The sequence below is a fragment of the Budorcas taxicolor genome, chromosome 8 (assembly GCF_023091745.1).
Source record: "Budorcas taxicolor isolate Tak-1 chromosome 8, Takin1.1, whole genome shotgun sequence".
NCBI lineage: Eukaryota > Metazoa > Chordata > Mammalia > Artiodactyla > Bovidae > Budorcas > Budorcas taxicolor.
In genome coordinates this window covers 79,642,955-79,668,160 of record NC_068917.1, presented here as the reverse complement: position 1 = coordinate 79,668,160, position 25,206 = coordinate 79,642,955, and the positions used below count along the sequence as shown (strand labels likewise).

Sequence of the window (25,206 nt, the reverse complement as noted above, 5' to 3'; positions counted from 1 at the left end):
CTATTTATGAGTATATTAAAAAATAATTGTGCTAATTAATTAAATGGATAAATTGTATGGTACATGTATAAAAATAATTTAAAAATAAAGCAATTACCCAACTCAAAAAATGTAAAGAAAAGGATATTTGCATATGTGTTTCTGCTGATTATCACCTGAAGATAGAGAAGAATCAGATGGTTGATTTGTCTCTTAATTATAATTTTTCTTTCATTTTCCATGCTTCTAGTGGCCAACTAGGTTTATTAAATGTGTGCACTTTTGTGTTGATTGATAGTGAATCTTAATTCATTTTTGACAGGAATTGAGTTCTTCTCAGACTTTGTCACATGATGGAGGATTCTTCAATAGACTGGAAGATGATGTTCATAAAATTCTTACTAGAGAAAAAAGAAGAGAACAGCTTACAGAATATAATGGAACAGATAATTACACAGCTCATGAACACAACCAGGCATGTAAAATAGAAAATTCTCTTAAAATCACAGTGAAATTATTTTTCATTTTTTAAAAATGTAAACAGTGGAATTCAATTATGATTGTATAAAACTGTAGTTTTAGTGTATTATCTTAGTCATTATTACACATAGATATTTATATTAAAAAGTGTGAGGTGCTTCATTAATTGGTTAATATTTATTGAGCATGTGCTATAGTGCTCAGTATTGTTAGGCATCTGTATCGGGGAGTGGGAATATCAAGATGGTTAAGACCATCCTTGACTTAGACACTCAGGGTAGTTGGGGATAGGAGGAAGTAGACTGTAAAGAGAATATCACTCAGCATGATGAAGGATTTAAGAGGGAGAGGAACAATTAAAAAAAAAAGTTTTTAAATAGAAAAGATAATAGACCACTCCTTGGGTAATTGGGAAAGGTATATAAAGAAGTGACATTTGCAATGGATTTGAATGCAAATAACTGTATAAACTGAGAAATAGAGAAAAACCTAAGGGAACTGCAAGAGCAATGGCCCAGAGCAATGAAAAGCCTTTAGATTGAATATTCAGGAAACTGAAAAATTATGCATCTAAGAAGTAAAGACTTAAGTGAGTGTGGGATAACATGATTAGAGAAATGAATTGGAATTAGGTTATAAATGTCTTTTGATGTGAAAATAAGAAGTTAGAATTTTGTCCTGCAAACCAGGGGTTACAAACTATAGTTGGTCTGCAGTCTGATTTTGTAAGGCTCACAAGCTAAGAATGGTACTCACATTTTAAGACACTGTTTGGAAAAATACAGAAAAAAAACCCAAAAGATATTATCAAATAGAGACCTCTGAGTTTGCATTTATTTTTCCCACCATAAACCACCAGTCTTCTATTTTACTTCCTTTTAAACTATGAGTCTGTTTTTTACCTTCTTTTGCCCTCTAGTCTATCAGTAACTATCTTCTCAGCCTAGAGCTTGTAATAAATAATTTCAGTCATGTCTCCATGAACGCTTTCCCTTACTTCCTTGATTTTCTGTATTCCCTTCATTTCAGTATGCAGCATTTGCTTTCACAGTCCTGTCTGCCTTCTCTATTACAATTTAATTTCTGTCTAACCAGGTATTGCTGGACAATACTCTTTCCCGTTTATATTCTCTTCTGAAAATCAGTGCTGTGTAACTTTTGCCATATCCTCATTTCTACTTAATGGTGGTTTGATTCATTTTTTTCTGACTTTAATAAATTCCTTCCAGTGGCTATTTCACATTGAAAAGCCCGTTTTCCATCCTTTTACTGTCTTCAGTGGATGTTAGTTTTTTGTTTCCTCTGATAAATTCAGTCATTCAACAAATTAAACACTTAAACTGTGTTGTTATATAGGACACACAGATGGAGCCAGACTCTTAAGAATTTTTTATTCCAATGCACCAGTAATATCGCTTTATAAAAACACTGTATGACATGAAAATTTATTTTCAGCTTAGTATGGGACATTCTTGCCTGCCCTCAGGTACTTGTGAGCTTTGTCCTTTCTAGCACTAAATTAAATTTGGTGTTTTCCTGAGTTGCCTTGACTGTAAAATTTTGTGTACAGTGCAAGCAACCATGTTATCATTTATAGGTAGTGTATTTGTTTCCTCTTTTTACGTTGATTTTGATTTTTCCCTTTGTGGTTTATATCTTATTCTTTAAGCCATCTCAGATCATTGTAAGAATGATATTAATATACTTGAGCAAGTAATTAGGTGTTTCACATCTTTTGTAGAGCAAAATTTACACATAAGTTAAATTATTAATCAATGTTAATGATATTTTTAAGTCAAAGTGACAGTCAGTGTAGTAGAAAGAGAATATAGTCTCTGAAATCAAAGAAGCCTAATAACACAAAATACAGCACTGCAGCTTATCAGCTCTGTTATATTGGAATGAAATTATCTGCCTTTCATGCACTGTTGTTATGAAAGTTAGCAATCATGGTATAAAATATTAGAGCATTTGTACACAGCATGTGCTTAATAAAGATCATTGTTTTTATACAAGGTAGGAAAAGTGGAAAGTCAAAAAAAGGTAATTCATAGGAATAGAGATGAGAGATGGCTTTCTCAGGAGAAAATAATTTTTGAATTGGAATTTAAAGGACAGTAGAATTTGAACATGCGGAGGTGAGGGAGGAGAAGCTGGAATGCCATGAATAAAAGGATTGAGGCAATAAAGTATAAACCAGTTTAAGACAAGATTCATTGAGGAGTGTAGTTTAAGTTTGGCACAGTGGGTTTGGAAGGATTGTGGAGGACTTAAAAGCCTGATTTATGATTTAGTCAGGAGATAAAAAAGAATTTTTTAAAGTTTTTGAGCAGAAGACAACGTTCTACATGGTAATATTAATTTCACTGCAGTGCCTAGGAATAACTGAAGGAAGGTGAAGACTAGTGATGGGAATCAGACGATAGGCAGTATGGTGAGGATGTAGAAGAGCAAGAACAGATTACTAGTAGTACTGTCACTTGGTGTAGCCATTTTGGAGAACAATGTGGCATTAACTTTTACAGTTGAAGATGATGGGTAGACTGTGTGTTCTAGAAATTCTGCCTTAGATTAAACCCTGGAGACATGTTCAAGAAGAATGATTCAAGCTCAGTTGTTTGTGACAACAAAGTCAGTGGAAGAAATGAATGAATTATAGCAATACATAACAACATGAATGAATATCAAAAACATAATCTTTAACGAAATAAGCAAGTTACCAAATAAAAAGTTTGATACAGTTTATATAAATTTCAAAAAATAGAAAGTTTAACTGATTGTTCAGGGATACATCTGTATGTTGTAAAAGACTATTAATAATGAAGAGAGTGACAAACACAAATTCATAATAGAGGATAGTCTCAGCAATGGGGGAAAAGGATACGATTGGGGAGAGAAATGTGGGGGATGCCAAAATATTGGTAATGTTTATATAATCTGCATATTAGTTTGTTTTTCTTTTTACTTGCCATGTCAATTTATATATTCTTTGGCACATGTAAAATTTTTCATAAGTAAAAAAGTTGAGTATTTTGTCATGTCATTGAGTGTAGTGGGGGAAAAAGGAATATTTGAGGCCATTTAAAAATACTCTTTTTTTATCTACCTCCTTCCTCTCCTCCTCACACTCCTTTTTCAGGGAAACCCTTTTTGCAAACAGTAAAATCATTTTAAACTGTGTATTAGTGTACCAGAAATTTTTAAAGGTGAAAAATACATCCATGCTAATTCAGTCAGTCTTTAACATTTGGTTTCATTTTTGTATAGTACTTTCCCAGTACTATACATTTTGTATAGTACTTTTAAAACACTACATGCATAGGTATTTTTAAAATAACTAACAGTAAGGAATGTAGTTTTTGTATCCTCTTTTCTAAACTGTAGTTATATTCTGTCAAGTCAACATTCTGTAACTGTTCATTACTATTTTTTTAAACTATTTTCTGTAAGTTTTTTTTAAGGTTTATTGTTTTATTTATTTTGGCTCTGTGGGTCTTTGTTACTGCACACATGGGCTTTCTCTAGTTGCAATGAGCAGGGGTTACTGTTTGTAACCCTATGGTGCGCAGGCTTCTCATTGTGGTGGCTTTTCTTCTGCAGGGCACAGGCTTTAGGTACTTGGGCTTAGTAGTTGTACCAGGGACCTAGGGCACAGGCTCAATAGTTACGGCACACTGGTTTAGTTGTTCCAAGGCATTTGAGATCTTCCCAGACCAGGGATCAAACCCATGTCATCTGCATTGGCAGGCAGATTCTTAATCACTGGACCACCAGGGAAGCCCTATTACCCTATTACTGAACACCTAGGTTGTTTAGAATTGGTCACCTGGTATTCATTGAATATATTCATCTATTTACTTTTTTGATGAATTTGTCCTTGGAATAAATACATTCTTAAAAATAGTTGTATCAAAGCATGTAAACACCTGTATTGCTCTTGATATGTATCAACATTGTCTTGTGGCAGCAGGATATGAAGTTACTAACTTCGCCACAGCTTCATTGTGTTGTGTGTGTGTGTGCATGCGTGCTGAGTCACTTCAGTCATGTCCAACTTTGTGACCCCATGGACTCTGTAGCCCATCAGGCTCCTCTGTCCATGGGATTCTCCAGGCAAAAATACTGAAGTGGGTAGCCAATCCCTTCTCCAGGGGATCTCCCTGACCCAGGGATCGAACCCAGGTCTCCTACATTGCAGGTGGGCTCTTTACCATCTGAGCCACCAGGGAAGCCCACAGCTTCACTGGCATTCCCTCTAATGGTCTTTAGGGCTCTGTTTTATTAACTGCCTTTGTAGCGTATTTCACTCTGTTGTTCTATGAATACCTTAGGCTCACTATGCTGAAACTTGAGGTCATCATTTACTTCCCAAACCAAGCATTCAACTTGACTTCATCATTTCTGTTTGGGGTTTTGTCATTTTATCCAGATATTCTGACTGTGAATCTCCCTTTTCACTTTTCTGTTTCTCAAAGTTTGGGAATTTTTAATCTCTGAAATAGTTCTCAGATATATCTTCTCTTCCACTTTACATTTTTCTTATTTAGAATCTCATTATCTCTTACTGGTATTATTTCAGTAACCTAATAAGACTTCCTGCCTCCTGCCTTCTAATTCTAGGTAGTTTATCTTATACACTGTTAATAGATGACTTTTTAAAGAGTAAGACTTCCATCCTGCCACACCATGTACTTAAGCTTCAGTGGCTGTTGAATCATTTACTAAAGCCCTCAAGCTTTTCAAATGAAGAGTCCCAATCCATTTAACCAGTCCTAAAATAAATTTAGTAGGTTGCTACCAGCACTCTCAAAAAAAAGTCATCAGCATGTATGACATCTTTTCATACTTTATGACATTTGTTCCAGTGTACATGTTTATATACATAAATACAAATATATATACATACACTGACATGTTTATGTATTGAGTCATGATGTAAAACGTTCCTTAACGTGGGTCACTGTCAAATAAGTTTGAAAGCATTGTTCTACAGTGTAGCTTCAGCCTAAATAACTTTAGTCATACTCTTTCCAGTTTTTTCTTCTAGCCAGATCAGAGCACTCCTGTCACAATGCTGAATCGTTCCCAGCTTTGCTCAAGGTTCATTTCACATGTCATCTACCCTGATGTTTTTTCTCATTTCCCTGTTCCAGCCCCAAACACAGAAAACCTGGATATGATCTTGCCTTTTTTCTCTATATCTTGTAGCATTTTGGTTTTCTTATGGCACATTTCACACAGCACATTTTTATTTGTTGTTTGTAGACTACAGATCCCTTGTGGACATAGATTTATATATCTTTTTATTTTCATTTTAGTATAATCTATTTAGAAGATAATTTTAAACTTTATTTAATGAAATATAACACTTCATAAAAAATGAGTGTACCTTATAACAGTAAGATTTTCTGTTTTAAAAAGTGCCATTTGTTGTAAAAATTCTAGAAATAAGTAAGTGAATAGCTTAGTTAGAAATAGCTAAGTGAAGAACTTATAATGCAAAAATAAATATTTGAGGGCTTAATATATATTTGCTAGATATTATATTAAGTACTTAAATTTATTATTTCATCTAATTCTCACAGTTAACTGTGAAGATAACAGGTATCTTTATGATCACCAGTTTGCAGATACAGTGGGAGAAAAACTGACCCTAATCTCATTCACCTGAAGAAAACTATCATTGATACTTTGTTGTGCTTCCACTTTTCTATATGGGTTTATACTTTCTCCCCAATAATGTAGAAATTTAACATGAACCACTTTTCAGTTACATACAGAGATGGTGAACATTTCAGATCATTAAGTAATACATTGACCCTTGAACAGCACAGGTTTGAACTGCTTGTGTTTATTTACACATTGATTTTTTTTCTCTTGAGATTGGTTAAATCTGCAGATGCAGAGGGACCACGTATACAGAGGGCCGATGCTAAATGACCATATGTGTGGACTTTCGATTTCACAGAGGGTTCACATCCCTAACCCCAGTGTTGTCCGAGGGTCAGCTGTAATGTTTTTGCATGAAATAATTATGTTTATAGCTAAATTGTTTTCAGTTATCCACACTGAGAAAAAAATTTTAATGTATCAGTTTTATGTAATATTGCTTACTACTGAGATTGTACATTTTTTTGTTTTTAATTGGTCATATGCCTGTCATGTGACTGTGGTCATTTTTTCTAGTTTTTCCATTTACCTTTTGATTTGTTTCAGTTTTTTGGAGACTTTTCATCAAGTTAAATATCAGTCTTTTCCTTTTTGTTTTCTCTCTTTATATTATGTTCAGAAGGGCTTTCTTTTTTAAAATTAATTTATTTTTTAATTAATTGATTTTAATTGGAGGCTAGTTACAATGTTGTAGTGGTTTTTGCCACACATTGACATGAATCAGCCATGGATGTACATGCGTCCCCCTTCCTGAAGCCCCCTCCTATCTCCCTCCCAATCTCATCCCTCAGGGTTGTCCCAGTGCACCTGGCCTGAGCACCCTGTCTCATGGATCAAACCTGGATTGGTGATCTGTTTCACATATGGTAATATACATGTTTCATTGCTGTTCTGTCAAATCATCCCACCCTTGCCTTCTCCCACAGAGTCCAAAAGTCTGTTCTTTACATCAGTGTCTCTTTTGCTGTCTTGCACATAGGATCATCGTTACCATCTTTCTAAATTCCATATATATGCGTTAATATACTGTATTGGTGTTTCTCTTTCTGGCTTACTTCACTCTGTATAATCGGCTCCAGTTTCACCCACCTCATTAGAACTGATTCAAATGTATTCTTTTTAATGGCTGAGTAATACTCCATTGTGTATATGTACCACAGCTTTCTTATCCATTCTTCTGCTGATGGACATCTAGGTTGCTTCCATGTCCTGGCTATTGTAAACAGTGCTGCGATGAACATTCGAGCACACATGTCTCCTTCAATTCTGGTTTCCTTGGTGTGTACGCACAGCAGTGGGCTTGCTGGGTCATATAGCAGTTCTGTTTCCGGTTTTTTAAGGAATCTCCACAGTGTTCTCCATAGTGGCTGTACTAGTTTGCATTCCCACCAACAGTGTAAGAGGGTGCCCTTTTCTCCACACCCTCTCCAGCATTTATTGTTTGTAATCTTTTTGATAGCAGCCATCCTGACCGGCATGGGATGGTACCTCATTGTGGTTTTGCATTTCTCTGATAATGAGTGATTTTGAGCATCTTTTCGTGTGCCTGTTAGCCATCTGTATGTCTTCTTTGGAGAAATGTCTGTTTAGTTCTTTGGCCCATTTTTTGATTGGATCATTTATTTTTCTGGAATTGAGCTGCATGAGCTGCTTGTATATTTTTGAGATTAATTGTTAGTTGCTTCGTTTTCTATTATTTTCTCCCATTCTGAAGGCTGTCTTTTCACCTTGCTTATAAATTTCCTTCGTTGTGCAAAAGCTTTTAATTTTAATTAGATCCTATTTGTTTATTTTTGCTTTTATTTTCATTACTCTGGGGGGTGGATCATAGAGGATCCTGCTTTGATTTATGTCAGAGAGTGTTTTGCCTATGTTTTCCTCTAGGAGTTTTATAGTTTCTGGTCTTACATTTAGATGTTTAATCCATTTTGAGTTCATTTTTGTGTATGGTATTAGAAAATGTTGTAGTTACATACATTCTTTTACAAGTGGTTGAACAGTTTTCCCAGAACTATTTGTTAAAGAGATTGTCTTTTCTCCATATTCTTGCCTCCTTTGTCAAAGATAAGGTATCCATAGGTGTGTGGATTTATCTCTGGGCTTTCTTATTTCTGGGCTTTGTTCCATTGATCTATATTTCTGTCTTTGTGCCAGTACATACTGTCTTAATGACAGTAGCTTTGTGGTATAGTCTGAAGTCAGGCAGGTTAATTCCTCTGGTTCCATTCTTCTTTCTCAAGATTGCTTTGGCTATTTGAGGTTTTTTGTATTTCCATACAAATTGTGAAATTATTTGTTCTAGTTCTCTGAAAAATACTGCTGCTAGCTTGATAGGGATTGCATTGAATCTATAGATTGCTTTGGGTAGTATACTCATTTTCACTTTATTGATTCTTCTGAGCATGAACATGGTGTATTTCTCCATCTATTTGTGTCATCTTTGATTTCTTTCATCAGTGTTTTATAGTTTTCTATATATAGGTCTTTTGTTTCTTTCACTTTAGTTCAGTTCTGTCGCTTAGTCATGTCCAGCTATTTGCGATCCTGTGGACCGCAGCACGCCAGGCCTCCCTGTCCATCACCAATTCCTGGAGTTCACCCAAACCCATGTCCATTGAGTTGGTGATGCCATCCAACCATCTCATGCTCTGTCGTCCCCTTCTCCTCCTGCCTTCAGTCTTTCCCAGCATCAGGGTCTTTTCAAATGAATCAGCTCTTCACATCAGGTGGCAAAGTATTGGCATTTCAGCTTCAACATCAGTCCTTCCAATGAACACTCAGGATTGATCTCCTTTAGGATGGACTGGTTGGATCTCCTTGCAGTCCAAGGGACTCTCAAGAGTCTTCTCCAACACCACAATTCAAAAGCATCAATTCTTTGGTGCTCAGCTTTCTGTATAGTCAAGCTCTCACATCCAACATGACTACAGAAAAACCATAGCCTTAACTAGACGGACTTTGTTGGCAAAGTAATGTCTGCTTTTTAATATGCTGTCTCAGTTCAGTTCAGTCGCTCAGTCGTGTCCGACTCTTTGCAACCCCATGAATCGCAGCACGTCTAGGCTGGTCATAATTTCCTTCCAAGTAGTAAGCGTCTTTTAATTTCATGGCTGCAGTCACAATCTACAGTGATTTGTAGCCCCCCCAAATAAAGTCAGTCACTGTTTCCACTGTTTCCCCATCTGTTTGCCAGGAAGTGATGGGACCAGATGCCATAATCTTAGTTTTCTGCATGTTGAGCTTTAAGCCAACTCTTTCACTCTCCTCTTTTACTTTCATCAAGAGGCTCTTTAGTTCCTCTTCACTTTCTGCCATAAGGGTGGTGTCATCTGCATGTCTGAGGTTATTGATATTTCTCCTGGCAGTCTTGATTCCAGCTTGTGCTTCATCCAGCCCAGCATTTCTAATGATGTACTCTGCATAGAAGTTAAATAAGCACGGTGACAATATACAGCCTTGATGTACTCTTTCCCCTGTTTGGAACCCGTTGGTTGTTCAATGACCAGTTCTAACTGTTGCTTCTGGACCTCCATACACATTTCTTAAGAGGCAGGTCAGGCGGTCTGGTATTCCTATCTCTTTCAAAAACTTCCATAGTTATATTGTGATCTACACAGTCAAAGGTTTTGGCATATTCAATAAAGCAGAAGTAGATGTTTTTCTGGAACTCTCTTCTTTCTTGATTATCCACTGGATGTTGCCAATTTGATCTCTGGTTCCTCTGCCTTTTCTAAAACAGCTTGAACATCTGGAAGTTCACAGTTCACATACTATTGAAACCTGGCCTGGAGAATTTTGAGCATTACTTTGCTAGCATGTGAGATGAGTGCAATTGTACAGTAGTTTGAACATTCTTTGGCATTGCCTTTCTTTGGGATTAGAATGAACACTGACCTTTTCCAGTCCTGTGGCCACTGCTGAGTCTTCCAAATTTGCTGGCATATTGAGTGCAGCACTTTAACAGCATCATCTTTTAGGATTTGAAATAGCTCAACTGAAATTCCATCACCTATACTGGCTTTGTTTGTAGTGATGCTTCCCAAGGCCCATTTGACTTCACATTCCAGGATGTCTGGCTCTAGGTGAGTGATTACACCATCTTGGTTATCTGGGTCATGAAGATCTTTTTTGTATAGTTCTTCGGTGTATTCTTAACCACCTCTTCTTAATATCGTCTGTTTCTGTTAGCTCCATACCATTTTTGTCCTTTATCGAGCCCATCTTTGCATGAAATGTTCCCTTGTATCTCTAATTTTTTTTGAAGAGATCTCTAGTCTTTCCCATTCTATTGTTTTCCTCTATTTCTTTGCACTGATCCCTGAGGAAGGCTTTCTTATCTCTCCTTGCTATTTGGAACTCTGCATTCAAATGGGTATACCTTTACTTTTCTCCTTTGCTTTTTACTTCTCTTCGTTTCACAGCTATTTGTAAGGCCTCCTCAGACAGCCATTTTGCTTTTTTGCATTTTTTTTCTTGGGGATGGTCTAGATCCCTGTCTCCTATACAGTGTCACGAACTCCGTCCATAGTTCATCAGGCACTCTGGCTATCAGATCTAGACCCTTAAATCTATTTCTCACTTCCACTGTATAATCATAAGGGACTTGATTTAGGTCATACCTGAATGGTCTATTGGTTTTCCCTACTTTCTTCAATTTCTGTCTGAATTTGGCAAGGAGTTTCTGGTCTGAGCCACAGTCAGCTCCGATTCTTGTTTTTGCTGACTGTATAGAGCTTCTCCATCTTTGGCTGCAAAGAATATAATCAGTCTGATTTCAGTGTTGGCCAGCTGGTGGTGTCCATGTGTAGAGTCTTCTCTTATGTTGTTGGAAGAAGGGGTTTATTATGACCAGTGCGTTCTCTTGGCAAAACTCTTATTAGCCTTTGCCCTGCTTCATTCTGTACTCCAAGGCCAAATTTGCCGGTAACTTCAGGTGTTTCTTGACTTCATGCTTTTGCATGCCAGTCCCCTATAATGAAAAGGGCATCTTTTTTGGGGTGTTAGTTCGAAAAGGTCTTGTAGGTCTTCATAGAACCATTCAACTTCAGCTTCTTCAGCGTTACTGGTTGGGGCATAGACTTGGATTACCATGATATTGAATGATTTGCCTTGGAAACAAACAGATATCATTCTGTCATTTTTGAGATTGCATCCAACTACTGCATTTCGGACTCCTGTTGACTATGATGGATACTCTATTTCTTCTAAGGGGTTCTTGCCAACAGTGGTAGATATAATGGTCATCTGCATTAAATTCACCCATTCCAGTCCATTTTAAGTTGCTTATTCCTAAAATGTTGACGTTCACTCTTGCCATCTCCTGTTTGACCACTTCCAATTTGCCTTGATTCATGGACCTAACATTCCAGGTTCCTCTGATCTTGCTCTTTACAGCATCAGACCTTGCTTCTATCACCAGTCAAATCCACAACTGGGTGTTGCTTTGGCTTTGGCTTCATCCCTTCATTCTTTCTGGAGTTATTTCTCCACTGATCTCCAGTAGCATATTGGGCACCGATAGACCTGGGGAGTTCATCTTTCAGTGTCCTATCTTTTTGCCTTTTCATACTGTTCATGGGGTTCTCAAGGCAAGAATACTGAAGTGGTTTGCCATTCCCTTCTCCAGTGGACCACATTTTCTCAGAACTCTCCACCATGACCTGTCCATCTTGGGTGGCCCTACACAGCATGGCTCATAGTTTCATTGAATTAGATAAGGCTGTGGTCCATGAGATTAGATTGATTAGTTTTCTGTGATTGTGGTTTCACTGTGTCTGCCCTCTGATGCCGTCTCTCACCACCTACTGTCTTACTGGGGTTTCTCTTACCTTGGACGTGGGGTGTCTCCTCACAGCCACAGCTGCTGACCTTGGACGTAGGTTATCTCCTCTCATCCGCTCGCCTGATAGATTTATTCCTAAGTATTTTATTCTTTTCATTGCAATGGTAAATGGAATTGTTTACTTAGTTTCTCTGTTTTCTCATTGTTATTGTATAGGAATGCGAGGGATTTCTGTGTGTTAATTTTATATTCTGCAACTTTACTATATGCATTGATTAGGTCTAGTAATTTTCTGGCGGTGACTTTAGGGTCCGCTCTTCTCGGCCTGTCCGCGGGGTCCCTCGCTTGTCTTCTTCCCCCCCCCCCACCCCGCTGCCCATCAGGGAGGGTGAGGAGGAAGGCAGGGGTTGGGTGTGGCTTCTGGCCCTGATCTTCGGTCTCCTGTCCTTTGCCTCGGGGCGTCAGCGGGGGCCGTTGGTCTTCTGACACCGCAGATTGTTCTCGCTTCGCCTTCTCGGCGTTTCTGGTGGTGACTTTAGGGTAAAGGATCATGCCATTTGCAAACAGTGAGAGTTTTACTACTTCTTTCCAATCTGGATTCCTTTTATTTCTTTTTCTGCTCTGATTGCTGTGGCTAAAAGTTCCAAAACTATGTTGAATACTAGTGGTGAGAGTGGGCACCCTTGCCTTGTTCCTGACTTTAGGGGAAATGTTTTCAATTTTTCACCATTGAGGATAATGTTTGCTGTGAGTTTGTCATATATAGCTTTTATTATGTTGAGGTATGTTCCTTCTATTCCTGCTTTCTGGAGAGTTTTTATCATAAATGGATGTTGAATTTTGTCAAAGGCTTTCTCTGCATCTATTGAGATAATCATATGGCTTTTATTTTTCAATTTGTTAATGTGGTATATTACATTCATTTATTTGCAGATATTGAAGAATCCTTGCATCCCTGGGATAAAGCCCACTTGGTCATGGTATATGATCTTTTTAATGTGTTGTTGGATTCTGATTGCTAGAATTTTGTTAAGGATTTTTGCATCTATGTTCATCAGTGATATTGGCCTGTAGTTTTCTTTTTTTGTGACATCTTTGTCTGGTTTTGGTATTAGGGTGATGGTGGCCTCATAGAATGAGTTTGGCAGTTTACCTTCCTCTGCAATTTTCTGGAAGAGTTTGAGTAGGATAGGTGTTAGCGCTTCTTTAAATTTTTGGTAGAATTCACTTGTGAAGCAGAAGGGCTTTCTTATTTGAAGATTATAGCTATTCATATTATCTAGAAACTGAAAGTGAAGTCGCTCAGTCGTGTCCGACTCTTTGCAACCCCATGGACTGTAGCCTACCAGGCTCCTCTGTCCGTGGGATTTTCCAGGCAAGAATACTGGAGTGGGTTGCCATTTCCTTCTCCAGGAGCTCTTCCCGACCCAGGGATTGAACCCTGGTCTCCTGCATTGTAGGCAGACACTTTGCCATCTGAGCCACTAGGAAAGTCCCATATTGTATAGATTTCATGTTAATACTTCAGTGGTTTCATTTTTTTAATTAAAATAGCATTTTATATTATTCAATGATTATATACTTAGTATAAAACAATTTTGATGAATGGAAATTTTTAAACAGTAAAGTGAAATCTTCCATAATCTCACATTCTAAGAGAGTATTAAAAGTGTTGTTGTATATCCTTCTAGGATTTTTTCTTTGCATGTAGTATTATAATTTGGGGGTCAGGGGCCATATTTTATGATTCTGTATCATCATTTTTGGGCTTCCCTGGTGGCTCAGCCTTTGACTGTGTGGATCACAATAAACTGTGGAACATTCTGAAAGAGATGGGAATACCAGACCACCTGACCTGTCTCTTGAGAAACCTGTATGCAAGTCAGGAAGCAACAGTTAAAACTGGACATGGAACAACAGACTGGTTCCAAATAGGAAAAGGAGTACGTCAAGGCTGTATATTGTCACCCTGCTTATTTAACTTATATGCAGAGTACATCCTGAGAAACGCTGGGCTGGATGAAGCACCAGCCAGAGTCCAGATTGCCAGGAGAAGTATCAATAACCTCAGATATGTAGATGACACCACCCTTATGACAGAAAGTGAAGAAGAACTAAAGGGCCTCTTGATGAAAATGAAAGAGGAGAGTGAAAGAGTTGGCTTAAAGGTCAACATTCAGAAAACTAAGATCATGGCATCCGGTCCCATCACTTCATGGCAAACAGATGGGGAAACAGTGGCTGATTTTATTTTTCTGGACTCCAAAATCGCTGCAGATGGTGATTGCAGCCATGAAATTATAAGACGCTTACTCCTTGTAAGGAAAGTTATGACCAACCTAGACAGCATATTGAAAAGCAGAGACATTACTTTGTCAACAAAGGTCCATCTAGTCAAGGCTATGGTTTTTCCAGTGGTCATGCATGGATGTGAGAGTTGGACTGTAAAGAAAACTGAGCGCCAAAGAATTGATGCTTTTGAATTGTGGTGTTGGAGAAGACTCTTGAGAGTCCCTTGGACTGCAAGGAGATCCAACCAGTCCATCCTAAAGGAAACCAGTCCTGCGTGTTCATTGGAAGGACTAATGATGAAGCTGAAACGCCAATACTTTGGTCACCCATGTGAAGAGCTGACTCATTTGAGAAGACCCTGATGCTGGGAGGGATTGGGGGCAGGAGGAGAAGGGGACGACAAAGAACGAGATGGTTGGATGGCATCACCGACTCAGCGGACATGGGTTTGGGTGAACTCTGGGAGTTGGTGATGGACAGGGAGGCCTGGTGTGCCGCGGTTCATGGGATCACAAAGAGTCAGACACGACTGAGCGACTGGATTGAACTGGTGGCCCAGTGGTAAAGAATCCACCTGTAATGCAGATAACATGGGTTCAATCCCTGAGTCAGGAAGATCCCTTGGAGAAGAAAGTAACAACGCAAACCAGTATTCTTGCCTGGGAAATCCATGGACAGAGGTGCCTGGTGGGTACAGTTCATGGGTTCACAAAAGAGTAGGACACAACTTCACAACTAAATAACAAAACATCATAATTTTTGGTGATTTCCATTCTTATTGTTGGGCATTTAAATTGATTTCCAATTTTTTGTGGTAATCTTCTGTGAACAGTTTCACAGATACTCCCCCCCTTACTTATCTATTTAGATGAATTCCTAGAAGTAGATTCCTGGGCCTTGCATATCTATTTAGATAAATTCCTATTAATGAGTTTCCTGGGCCATTATAATAGTATGTATATTGCTAATTTTGATCCATATTTTTTTTCCAAAATCATATTATACTGTCATGTTTTTCTCTAGGCTTCAACGATGCTTGCCTCTTTACTAGCCTTCAAACACTCTAGCTCTTTTCTGCCTCAGGGCCTTTATATTAATACATGCTCTTCTTTCTACCTGGAAGGCTCTTACCTTCCTCCACTTTTTACTTAGGCAGTTCCAACCCAGTCACTCAAGGTTCATCTTTAAAGTGTCAGGACCTCAGAGAAAGCTTCTCTGATGCACTAGGGAATAACCCACATTATTCCCTTTATAGCACTGTGTTTCTTTTACTCATTGCTTAAACCCAGTTTCTAATTTCAGCATTTCATAATGTAATATCTGCCTTCTCCACCAGACAAATCCCATGAGTGCAAGAATCTTTTCTGTTCTGTTCACTGTTGTATACCCAGCACCTAGCAGCTAGGTGCTCAATGAGCATTTTGTTTTATTTATTTTTAAATTGAAGGATAATTGCTTTACAGAATCAGTGAGTATTTTTGGAATAAAATTATGTTGCCATGTTACTCATTAGATAAAGAGAACCAATATATATTCTTACGAAATATGACTTTTGGTTGTTTTTTTGCATTTAAATTAAGATGGCAGGGATTTAACTTGATTTTTCCCAGTTAGCCATTTGTCCCATATCCTACCATTATTCTGTAATTCAGTCTTTTCTGACTTTAAAATATTATAGTTGGTTATAATAAATTCTCAAACCTCTTTCTGGACTTCCTTTTCGGGTACGTTGCTTTGTCAACCTAGGTACCATGACATGCTATTTTAATCATTTTTGCTGTATAGTATATAATTACTTGATAGGCAGGTTCTATTGCATTAACTTTTGTTTCTATCCTGTATTCTCTCAGATAAAATTTTGACTATCTTGCTAAGTTCCAAAGAAGAAAACTCTATTGGAATTTTATTGAATGTACAAAGTAATATTTAGTATTGCCATCAACAAACATTCTTTGTTCTATCCTTTTCAATATTTTATCATTCATTGATCCTGAAAATTACTAAATTTTATTCTTAGGGATTTTTTTTTTATTGCTGTCAGGATAAAATGTTTTTTCTTACTATATCTTATATGTGTTAATTGATGATATAGTAAAAAAACTAATTTGGGGTTTTGTATTATTATTTGTTTTGTACTTTTCTCATAAGTTTTCAGTTCTTTTAGGTTTTTAAGATAAACTAATAACAACTTGTCACAAACCACTTTTAGTATGTTTACTCCAGGATGGAAATATTTCAAAGCTCTCATATTGTTCTGGATTACATTTGTAGTTTGAGATTAGGCATAAATATCTTATTTGCTTGTACTGTCCACAGTTACAGTTGTAAAATTGAGTACAAGTGGAAATGTAGTTAACAGTTTAGGTTGCTTTAGAAAATGAATTAAAATTGTGATTTTTTTCCTGTTAAACCTTTCGTAAAGGATATTGTAAATCAGACTTGACAAAACTGTCTTAGTTCTAAAATGTTGTTTTCCCTGTTTAGGAAGTAGTTCTAAAAGATGGAAGAATTGAAAGATTAAAGTTGGAACTTGAAAGAAAAGATGCTGAAATCCAGAAGCTGAAAAATGTGATTGCTCAGTGGGAGGTTTGTATATATTTAGTGTTGTAAACTAAAAAATTCTACAAATTTGTACATTTTCTGTTTTTATTATACGCAAATATGTTTAATATTTGATAAAAATACTATCTGCTATTTAGGTTTTTAGCTCATTGATTATATATAATCTGAATGATAATGTATTTTTATCATAGTAAAATAGGTATAACATTAAAATTGCCATTTTGACCATTTTTAAGCATATAATTCAGTGGCACTAATTGTTGTATAACCATCACCACTATCTGTTTCCAGAACATTTTCATCATCCCAAACAGAAACTCTGTACCCATTGAACTCCCTATTTTTCCTTGTACTGCAGTCCTTGACCTCTAATCTCTGTGAATTTGCCTGCTCTAGGTACTTCATATAAGTGGAATCATATATTTGTCCTTTTGTGGTCTGTCTTACTTCACTTGCCATACTGTTTTCAACATGTATATCCATGTTATACTATATATCAGAACTTCATTCATTTTTCTGGCTGAATAATACTTCACTGTGTGTTTATACCACTGTTTTTTATTCATCTGTTGGTGGACACTCATATTGTTTCCACCTTTTGGCTATTGTGAATAATATAGCCATGAACATTGATGTTAAGTATCTGAGTCCTTGCTTTCCTTTCTTTTGGTATATAGAATTGTTGAATCATATGGTAATTCTGTGTTTAACTTTTAAAAAAATCTTAAATGTTTTTAATTGGATTATAATTGCTTTACAATGTTGTGTTAGTTTCTGCTGTGCAACAGTGTGAATCAGCTATATGTATACATACATACCCTCCCTCTTGAGCATGCCTCCATCCCACCCTTCTTGGTCATCACAGAGCACCACGCTGTGCTCCCTACGCTAAGTAACCGCTTCCCACTAGCTATCTGTTTTACACAAGATAGTGTATATGATGTCAGTGCTACTCTCTCAATTCATGTGGTAATTCTGTTTAACTTTTTGAGGAACCATCAGACTTTTCCGTAGCAGTTGCACCATGTTACTTTTCCCCCAGCAGTGCATAAGGTTACAGTTTCTTCATACCCTCACCAACACACGTTATTTATACAGTTTATTTTAACCGCAGAACTATTACTCTTCTCCTTTCTCAGGCTTTAAAAAAAAAATCTCTTATTCATCTCAAGTAGCAGTCTTTTTTTGAACTAATATTTCTTCACTCAGCAATTATTTGTTGAATGCCTGTAATATGCCAGGTGCTTTTCTGGGCCTTGTATGAAGAAAAAAATGTCAGGTTCCAGCTCTGACGATTCTTACATTTCCCTTCCTCTTTACTCGTGTCTTTAAGAATCATTCCTGCTAAAAACCCTCCTGAACTTCACCCACTTCTCCCTTTTCTTGTCATTTATATTTTATTTTGCTTTTGTTGAGCACTTACCATGAGTTAGACACAGTGAATGCAAAGGTGAATTAGTAAGAAGCTCATAGTCTAATGGAGACGATAAATCATGTACATAATTGCAGTACAATGCAGAATTTGTGACAGATTTGACAGAGTGTTCTAGAAACAGGAATGAATCTGTTGCTGCTATTGAAAATTGCTAAGGATTTCACCCAAAAAAGAGATAGTTTTCCCACATTGAACAGTGCATAAAAAGGAAAGAGAATGGGAGGAAATGCATTGTTGCTGACATTTAGAGAAATGGGAAGTTGTAGGAGACATTAGAGATGTTAGTTGAGGTGGGAATATGAAGGTATTTGCATTTGAGACAAGGAGAGGGCGATAAAGGTTTTAGAAGGAAAGTGACCTGAGAGTTGTTTTGTGGAAGGCAATGCACATAGCTGAGGCCTGGAATAAACACAAATCTGGTAACATCATTAATAGGTATTGAGTGTTGAGAGGAAGAACACATTTTTAACTGGTTTGGGAAATGGGAACTAACAGATTGTGTTTAGACATGTTGAGTTTGAAATGGCTGTGGATGTGGGCATAGATGTTCAAGATGTTGAACATCTGTGTTGGACACTGTGGAGTCACAACATATGTGTATTTACTTTGTGTTCTCTTTTTCGTGAAGTTAAAAGTACTAATGAGGACACTATATTCCATATGTTCTTTGTTATAAATTGCATAGTACTAGGATTTTGTACTTTTAGGTTTTCACAGATATTAATACATTTCCTGTTCAGGATTATATTTGTAAAACTATGTTATTTTTATGAGCAGTATAAAGAATTTTCATGGGTTATTTTGATCATTTACAATCTTTCCTTTATGAACTGGCTTTAGACCTTGAAGAGTAACTAAAGATATGCCCCCCTATATACACTGATCTGAACCATGGACAAAGGCTTGAGCTGAAGAAACAGTTTGATAAGATATTAACATTGATTGAAGCCCTGAGAGGGAGAATTTCATAATGGATACAGTTCTATATTCCCAGTAGATATATTTCTATATTCATAATGAGTATAGTTGTAATTGACTGTATATGTTTTCCCCTTCATATTTTTGTGTCTCCAGTGGACTTATCTCCCTCCTTCATTTCCTAGCTTCTCAAAAGTCCAAAAGTCCTGCTACCTTTTATGTTCACTATGCTTGCTTCTTCCATTCAGTGTACTGTCTGCAGTATCGCTGAATAACATTATTACTTTATCCTCACCAATTTACTGGACATAATATTTAGTAAAAGTCATGTGCTGGACTTAATTTAAAATACATCAAATTTGTTTTATAAGGAAGATTTTTGAATCTGGTAACTTCTGTACATATCTGTGTACATGTTGAGAGAAGAAATGACAAGTTTCTTATATTAATCTATTTTGTTTGACCTCTATTTCTATAATTATTAAATATATTGTTTTCTCTAATGTATTAATTTATTAAATATTTATAAATAGTTCAGTTTGTGCTATATGTTGAATAAAGGTACTATAGGGGGAAAATTCTCTGGAATCTTGATGTTAATGTGGGAATACAATTCCTAAATTGTTTATAACGTATAACTGTGTTATTTGTATAGTTTGAAGAGAAATTAAGCCATTTTTTAAAAGTTGAAAATAACTGAAAGATATTTCAGTAGATCACTCATTTCAGCCCAAAATTATTTTAACAGTATTTAGTTAATGAAATAACAAAAGATTAGTAAAGCCTTAACTGATCAAATATAGAACTGTACTGTATGGTAACCACTACACGTGGTATAAAATTAATATGCTACATGAATTTTAAATAAAAATAAAATTTTTAATTTGTATAAGTAAAGGTTAAATAAATTAAAAATTTAATAAAACTAAAAACAATTAAAAGTCATTTCAGTAACACTGGCTACGTTTCTAGTGGTTAGTAGTCACATATTGAACAGTGGCAGTTATAGAAAAGAACAGAGAGTTCTAGTATAGTACTGTATAGAACTGTGCATCATTTTTCTTTTTGTTTTCATGTAATTATTTTGAATTGTATAAGGATTTTATTCAAGGAAGAAAAATGACTCTTCAGAAAAATTTAGTTTTATTCTCTTTTCTCCACTTTTATCTTACTCTTGTTTATTCAGTCACCTATAATATTGATATATATATTATTATACTGGGGATTTAAATAATATTTCTGAATACATTTTCCTTCATCTTGGTTCTTTCAGAAGTAATTTATGTCTTTGAGCAAGTCTAGAATTCATAGCTCCATAAATTGGTAATAAGGCATTTATCACATCATATACTTTTTAAAAAATTAAATCTTTTTATTTGATTATTAGGCAAAGTATAAAGAAGTAAAGGCAAGAAATGCACAGTTATTGAAAATGCTTCAGGAAGGTGAAAGTAAGTGATTTCTGTTTTTAGAATTAATCTTAAAAATATTTGAAGATAACTTTCCAAGATGTATGATTTATTAACTCAACAAAATGAAAAGGTTTCCCAAAGTGGTACAAACTGGATTGTTCTTGATAATTTTATGATTACAAGTCTCTCTTACAGCACTTTAGTATTATACAAGTTTACAACTACTGAGGTAAGAAACTCTTGAAATTTCAGTTCTTATAAATTATTGGACTACATTTAGAGGGAAAACAGGAATAACATTTTCTTAAGATTCTATTTATTAATAGAGGAGAAGGCCTATCATCATTTCAGCTTTTCCTTCTCCCCTGTCTCCCTGCCCCCACTCTTCACACTTTAGTGGCCACTCTAAACTTTTGCCTATAGATCACCAGTAGGAAGCCAAGGAACTCAATCAAAAATGACTAGAGATAATAACATTAGTAAAGTTGATGTTATATGAAACTCCCCAAATCAGCTGCATTTCTGAATATGTATACCAAATAGCATTGATCTTGAAAGCTCTGTGAAAAATTTACATTAAGAATAAGTGTGTATTAAATTTGTAAAAGAAAATGATGAACCATATAAGACATAAAGACATGAATAGATGAGAAAATGTTTTATATAGATGAAATTAAGTATAACAATTTCCCTTGTTTACAAATGTTAATGAAATCCCAAATATAGCTCCTGTGAGTACTGTATAGCACTTAAGAAATTAAGAATTTATGAAGCACACCTTAAAAGATAAGTAAACAAGATACCTAAAATTGTTTCAGATATGAAGATATTGGGAGTGGAATTGTCCAACCAAAATTTAAACTATATTAAATAGCAGTTATTAAAACAATATGAGTAAAAACCAGAAATCCTGTCCAATTGAATAGAATAGATAGTCTTAAAGTAGAGTCAAACATTTTTTATAATTTTACTGTTTTTATAATGTAACTTAACTGTTACACAGCTTAACTATGATAAAATAGAAGTTAAATAATAATGGGAAATGACATTATTTGAACAGTTAGATATCAACATCCTGAGATGAATTTAGATTTATGCAAATCACTGAGCTCCATGTGGATCATTTAATGAATAATGTTATGAAAAAAAAATAATGTTTACAAAATACATTTATAATTGAAATTAAGGATATCATTGAATACTGGATGTGTGATTTTTAAATATGTAAAAATAAAGTAGTATTCCTTAGGGAAACAGTTGTAAAAAGTGACAAAGTTAACTGATAAAAACTTACTCTCAAAAATAGACTAAAATGGCTACCATAAGTAATATCGGTGTCCATACTCCATACTATAAGTTGTCCAAATAGAATAATTTTATATAGAACTGTTACATGAAAAATACAGTACATTAGAGTATACAGATATTAGCATTTATAATATGAATGTAAATATAGTCAGTTCTATTATAATACAATATGTGTTCCTAAAAATCACTAACCTTTACAAAATCATACAAAGACCACAAAATTTGTAGAGAAAATGGAATTAGCATACAACATTTAAAGGTTTCATCGATGATACATGAAAAAAATTGGGAACTTAATTAAAAAGGTAACAGTTTTATTCATGTTAAAATGGTTAAACACATAAATATTATAATAAATATGGCACTTTACTTTGAAGACAACCTAAAGTTTGCTGTAGAAGTTGGTTTCAGAAGGGTTGCAGCTTGTGTTTGTTACTATTAAGTGATGGAATGATGGAAAGTAGTGTGGTTCTTGACATAGTGAACTGAAATAGCTGATAATTAATTTCAGGTGTGTGCATGGCTGCAGTTTTCTGTGTTCATGAAATTGTGCTTAAAACAAGTATACAGGTCATGTTATGTTCAAATTGTTCTCTGTATCAGTCTCTTTGAAACACAAAAAAGCATTACAGAAAAACTGTAGTTAAAATATGACATAATTGTTAAAAATCACTTATTTCTCAATGAGTGCTTAATTCTGAGGATGAAGGAGTAGAAAGTATAATTTGTAAAAGTTCCCAGTTTGAGTCTTGAGAGACTGTGATTTGTTTCTTGATACAGCATCTCACCTTAGTGCATATCAAACTGGGAAAAATTTGAATGACAGTGTTACATTGGAAGAGCTGTGGTGATAGAGATTTCTTGCTTTTTTAAAGAGGGAAAAACCTTTAGACAAGTGAATAGTTCTGAAACTAAAGATGTTACATGATTAACTGTGCTCATATGAGCTGTGTTTATTTGATAGTGCTTTCATGGTACGAATTGGGCTTCCTGGGTGGCTCAGAGGTTAAAGCGTCTGCCTGCAATGCGGGAGGCCCAGGTTCAATCCCTGGGTTAGGAAGATCCCCTGGAGAAGGAAATGGCAACCCACTCCAGTATTCTTGCCTGGAGAATCCTGTGGATGGAGGAGCCTGGTAGGCTACAGTCCACAGGGTTGCAAAGAGTCGGACACAACTGAGCGACTTCACTCACTTCCCTTTAATGGTATGAAAAATCAGATGAAGATAATTTTTGTGGGCCTTAGAGTATGCACAATTGACAATTTTAACAATAAAAAAAAAAAGTACGTTTTTCAAATCTTTGACTAGTCTAGGTATTTAAAGTTTTTTTCCCTATGTGAAATGTTTTATTTACTCTGTCCTTATCCTTTTTAGTATAGATGGACAAAATTAATCTTTTATCATAGCTGTACAATTAATATTTTACCACCACAGAAAATGTAAATTTTCCAATGAAAACTGCTGTGGTGATGATAATGATCAGAATTTACCGGTGGAAATAAAGAGGTATATATAGGTTTAGGAATACAGTCATTAAGTATGAGGACAATTTAATCTTTGCCTGACTGCACTGCTGTCTTGGTTCACCAAAAGTATTATTAAAGTATCTGAGTGATTGATAAGATTATACTGCTGTTTTTCCTTTTTTGTCAGTGAAAGATAAAGCAGAAATACTTCTTCAAGTTGATGAATCACAAAGTATCAAGAATGAGCTAACAATACAGGTAAGGAAAACTATTTATTCTTTTGTCCTGAATTAGGAAACTTGACTAAACAAAAAGACAGCCCTTCAGTACTGCAAAAAAATGTTTTAAACTATACTTCATTATCACTGTGCCGTGCTGTAGCAAATGAATGAAGATTCTGTTTACTGTGCTAAGAGAGGTATATATGTCCTAAAGAATAGGGGAAGATAAGGTTCTATTTTAGTTGATGTGGACTATGAATATAGAGACAGAAAGGGCAGATAGAATTTACCACGTTCATGTACTTGATTTTCTCCCCTTCTCAGCCTTATCCTGTGGTCTTGTCTTAGAACAGTGAACTTGTCCTGCCTATCTTTATAATATACAACTGAGCAAAATGCCTGATTGAAATTTTATGTGGGGAGAGAGGTTCTCTTCTGATGCTCTTTAATCTAGTAGTCAAAAATCATCATTGCGAATAAGTGTTAAGAAATACAGAGTATTGATCAAAAAAGTCTCTTTTAATTGAATATTTGGTTATAGGTAACTTCACTTCATGCTGCATTAGAACAAGAAAGATCTAAAGTGAAAGTGTTACAAGCAGAATTAGCCAAATATCAGGTATGCTTTTATAAGTGTTTTCATCACAAATAATACATTTAGAATAGATACATACATGTGAGGATAAATGTACTGTTTTATTCTTAGGCTACAGTTTACTCACCAAATTTGTTATTGGTTATATAGTTTACATATTAGAAAATGTTAATTCTAGATATTGGTATATACAGCAATAACTAAAGTAATTCAACATGGTCTTTGGTGCTACATAGATGATGTGGTGTATGTGCCAGTGCATCCTGTTGAGGGAAGGTATATAATAATGTTCATCCCATTACATTGTAAGTTTGATCATGTGGGTACAGCAATATCTTTTAGATATCTTATGATAAAAATATCTTCCCCCTTTGTAATCAATAAATAATATGTGATATTATAGTTTGAGATTGTGTAAATATTCTTTTCTTTTTACTCAATGGTTTTAGCATTCATTGATGATATTTGTAGCAGTTATTATTTTGGTAGTTACAAAAGAGTGATTTTTCTGATTCTATCATTTCTTCTGCATTTACAAGCTGGCATTGAGTATTTTTTTCTGGATGAAGCCATAAATAATGTCATGGCTTTCTTTCAGTATATGTGTACATGTGTGAATCAATACAAACACATATATTTGTGTATACATATGTATGTGTGTCTATGTCATGATATAAAATGAGTTAATTAGTGTGGAGTCATAGTCAAAAAAGTTTGAAAGCCACTCCTGGTGGACTAGAGAACATAAAAGTTGGTTAGCTCCAGCTTTTGACATCTCATCAGTCCAGGAAGGAAGATTCCCTTTGTCTGGGAAGCTCTGAAAAGGATTGTTGAATTATTATTATTTTTTAAAAAACTCTTGTTTAGAAGCGAAGTAAGAGTTTTAAGCTGTATAACATTGGTAAATATGTATAGTGAGTATCCACCTTGTAGAAAGTTTTTTAGGAACTTTATTTTTTATTTCCCTGCTGTCAGGAAATAAATCTTGTTTTTAATACCTGTCATTATACATCTCAGGTTTTATATAACCTCTTCAGATTTTTTTCCTCTGGATAAATCTTTTCAAAACTTTTATTTGTTCAGGAGT

The 25,206-nt window shown here is 35.4% G+C and overlaps 1 protein-coding gene and 1 non-coding gene across 4 annotated transcripts in view; both read left to right on the top strand.

Moving 5' to 3' along the window:
* Positions 1–25,206, top strand: part of GKAP1 (G kinase anchoring protein 1) — a 91,148-nt gene that overhangs the window by 63,188 nt on the left and 2,754 nt on the right. For 2 of the 3 annotated variants that reach the window (XM_052644980.1, XM_052644979.1), the window contains exons 8-12: positions 302–454; positions 16,688–16,789; positions 20,506–20,569; positions 23,491–23,561; positions 24,066–24,143. In XM_052644980.1, the coding sequence (XP_052500940.1) occupies positions 302–454; positions 16,688–16,789; positions 20,506–20,569; positions 23,491–23,561; positions 24,066–24,143 (468 nt within the window). The remainder of the gene's footprint in view (positions 1–301; positions 455–16,687; positions 16,790–20,505; positions 20,570–23,490; positions 23,562–24,065; positions 24,144–25,206) is intronic. The other variant, XM_052644981.1, reaches the window with a different exon arrangement.
* On the top strand, positions 22,827–22,898 carry TRNAC-GCA (transfer RNA cysteine (anticodon GCA)). The gene has a single exon. It is a non-coding gene; the product is annotated as a tRNA-Cys (tRNA).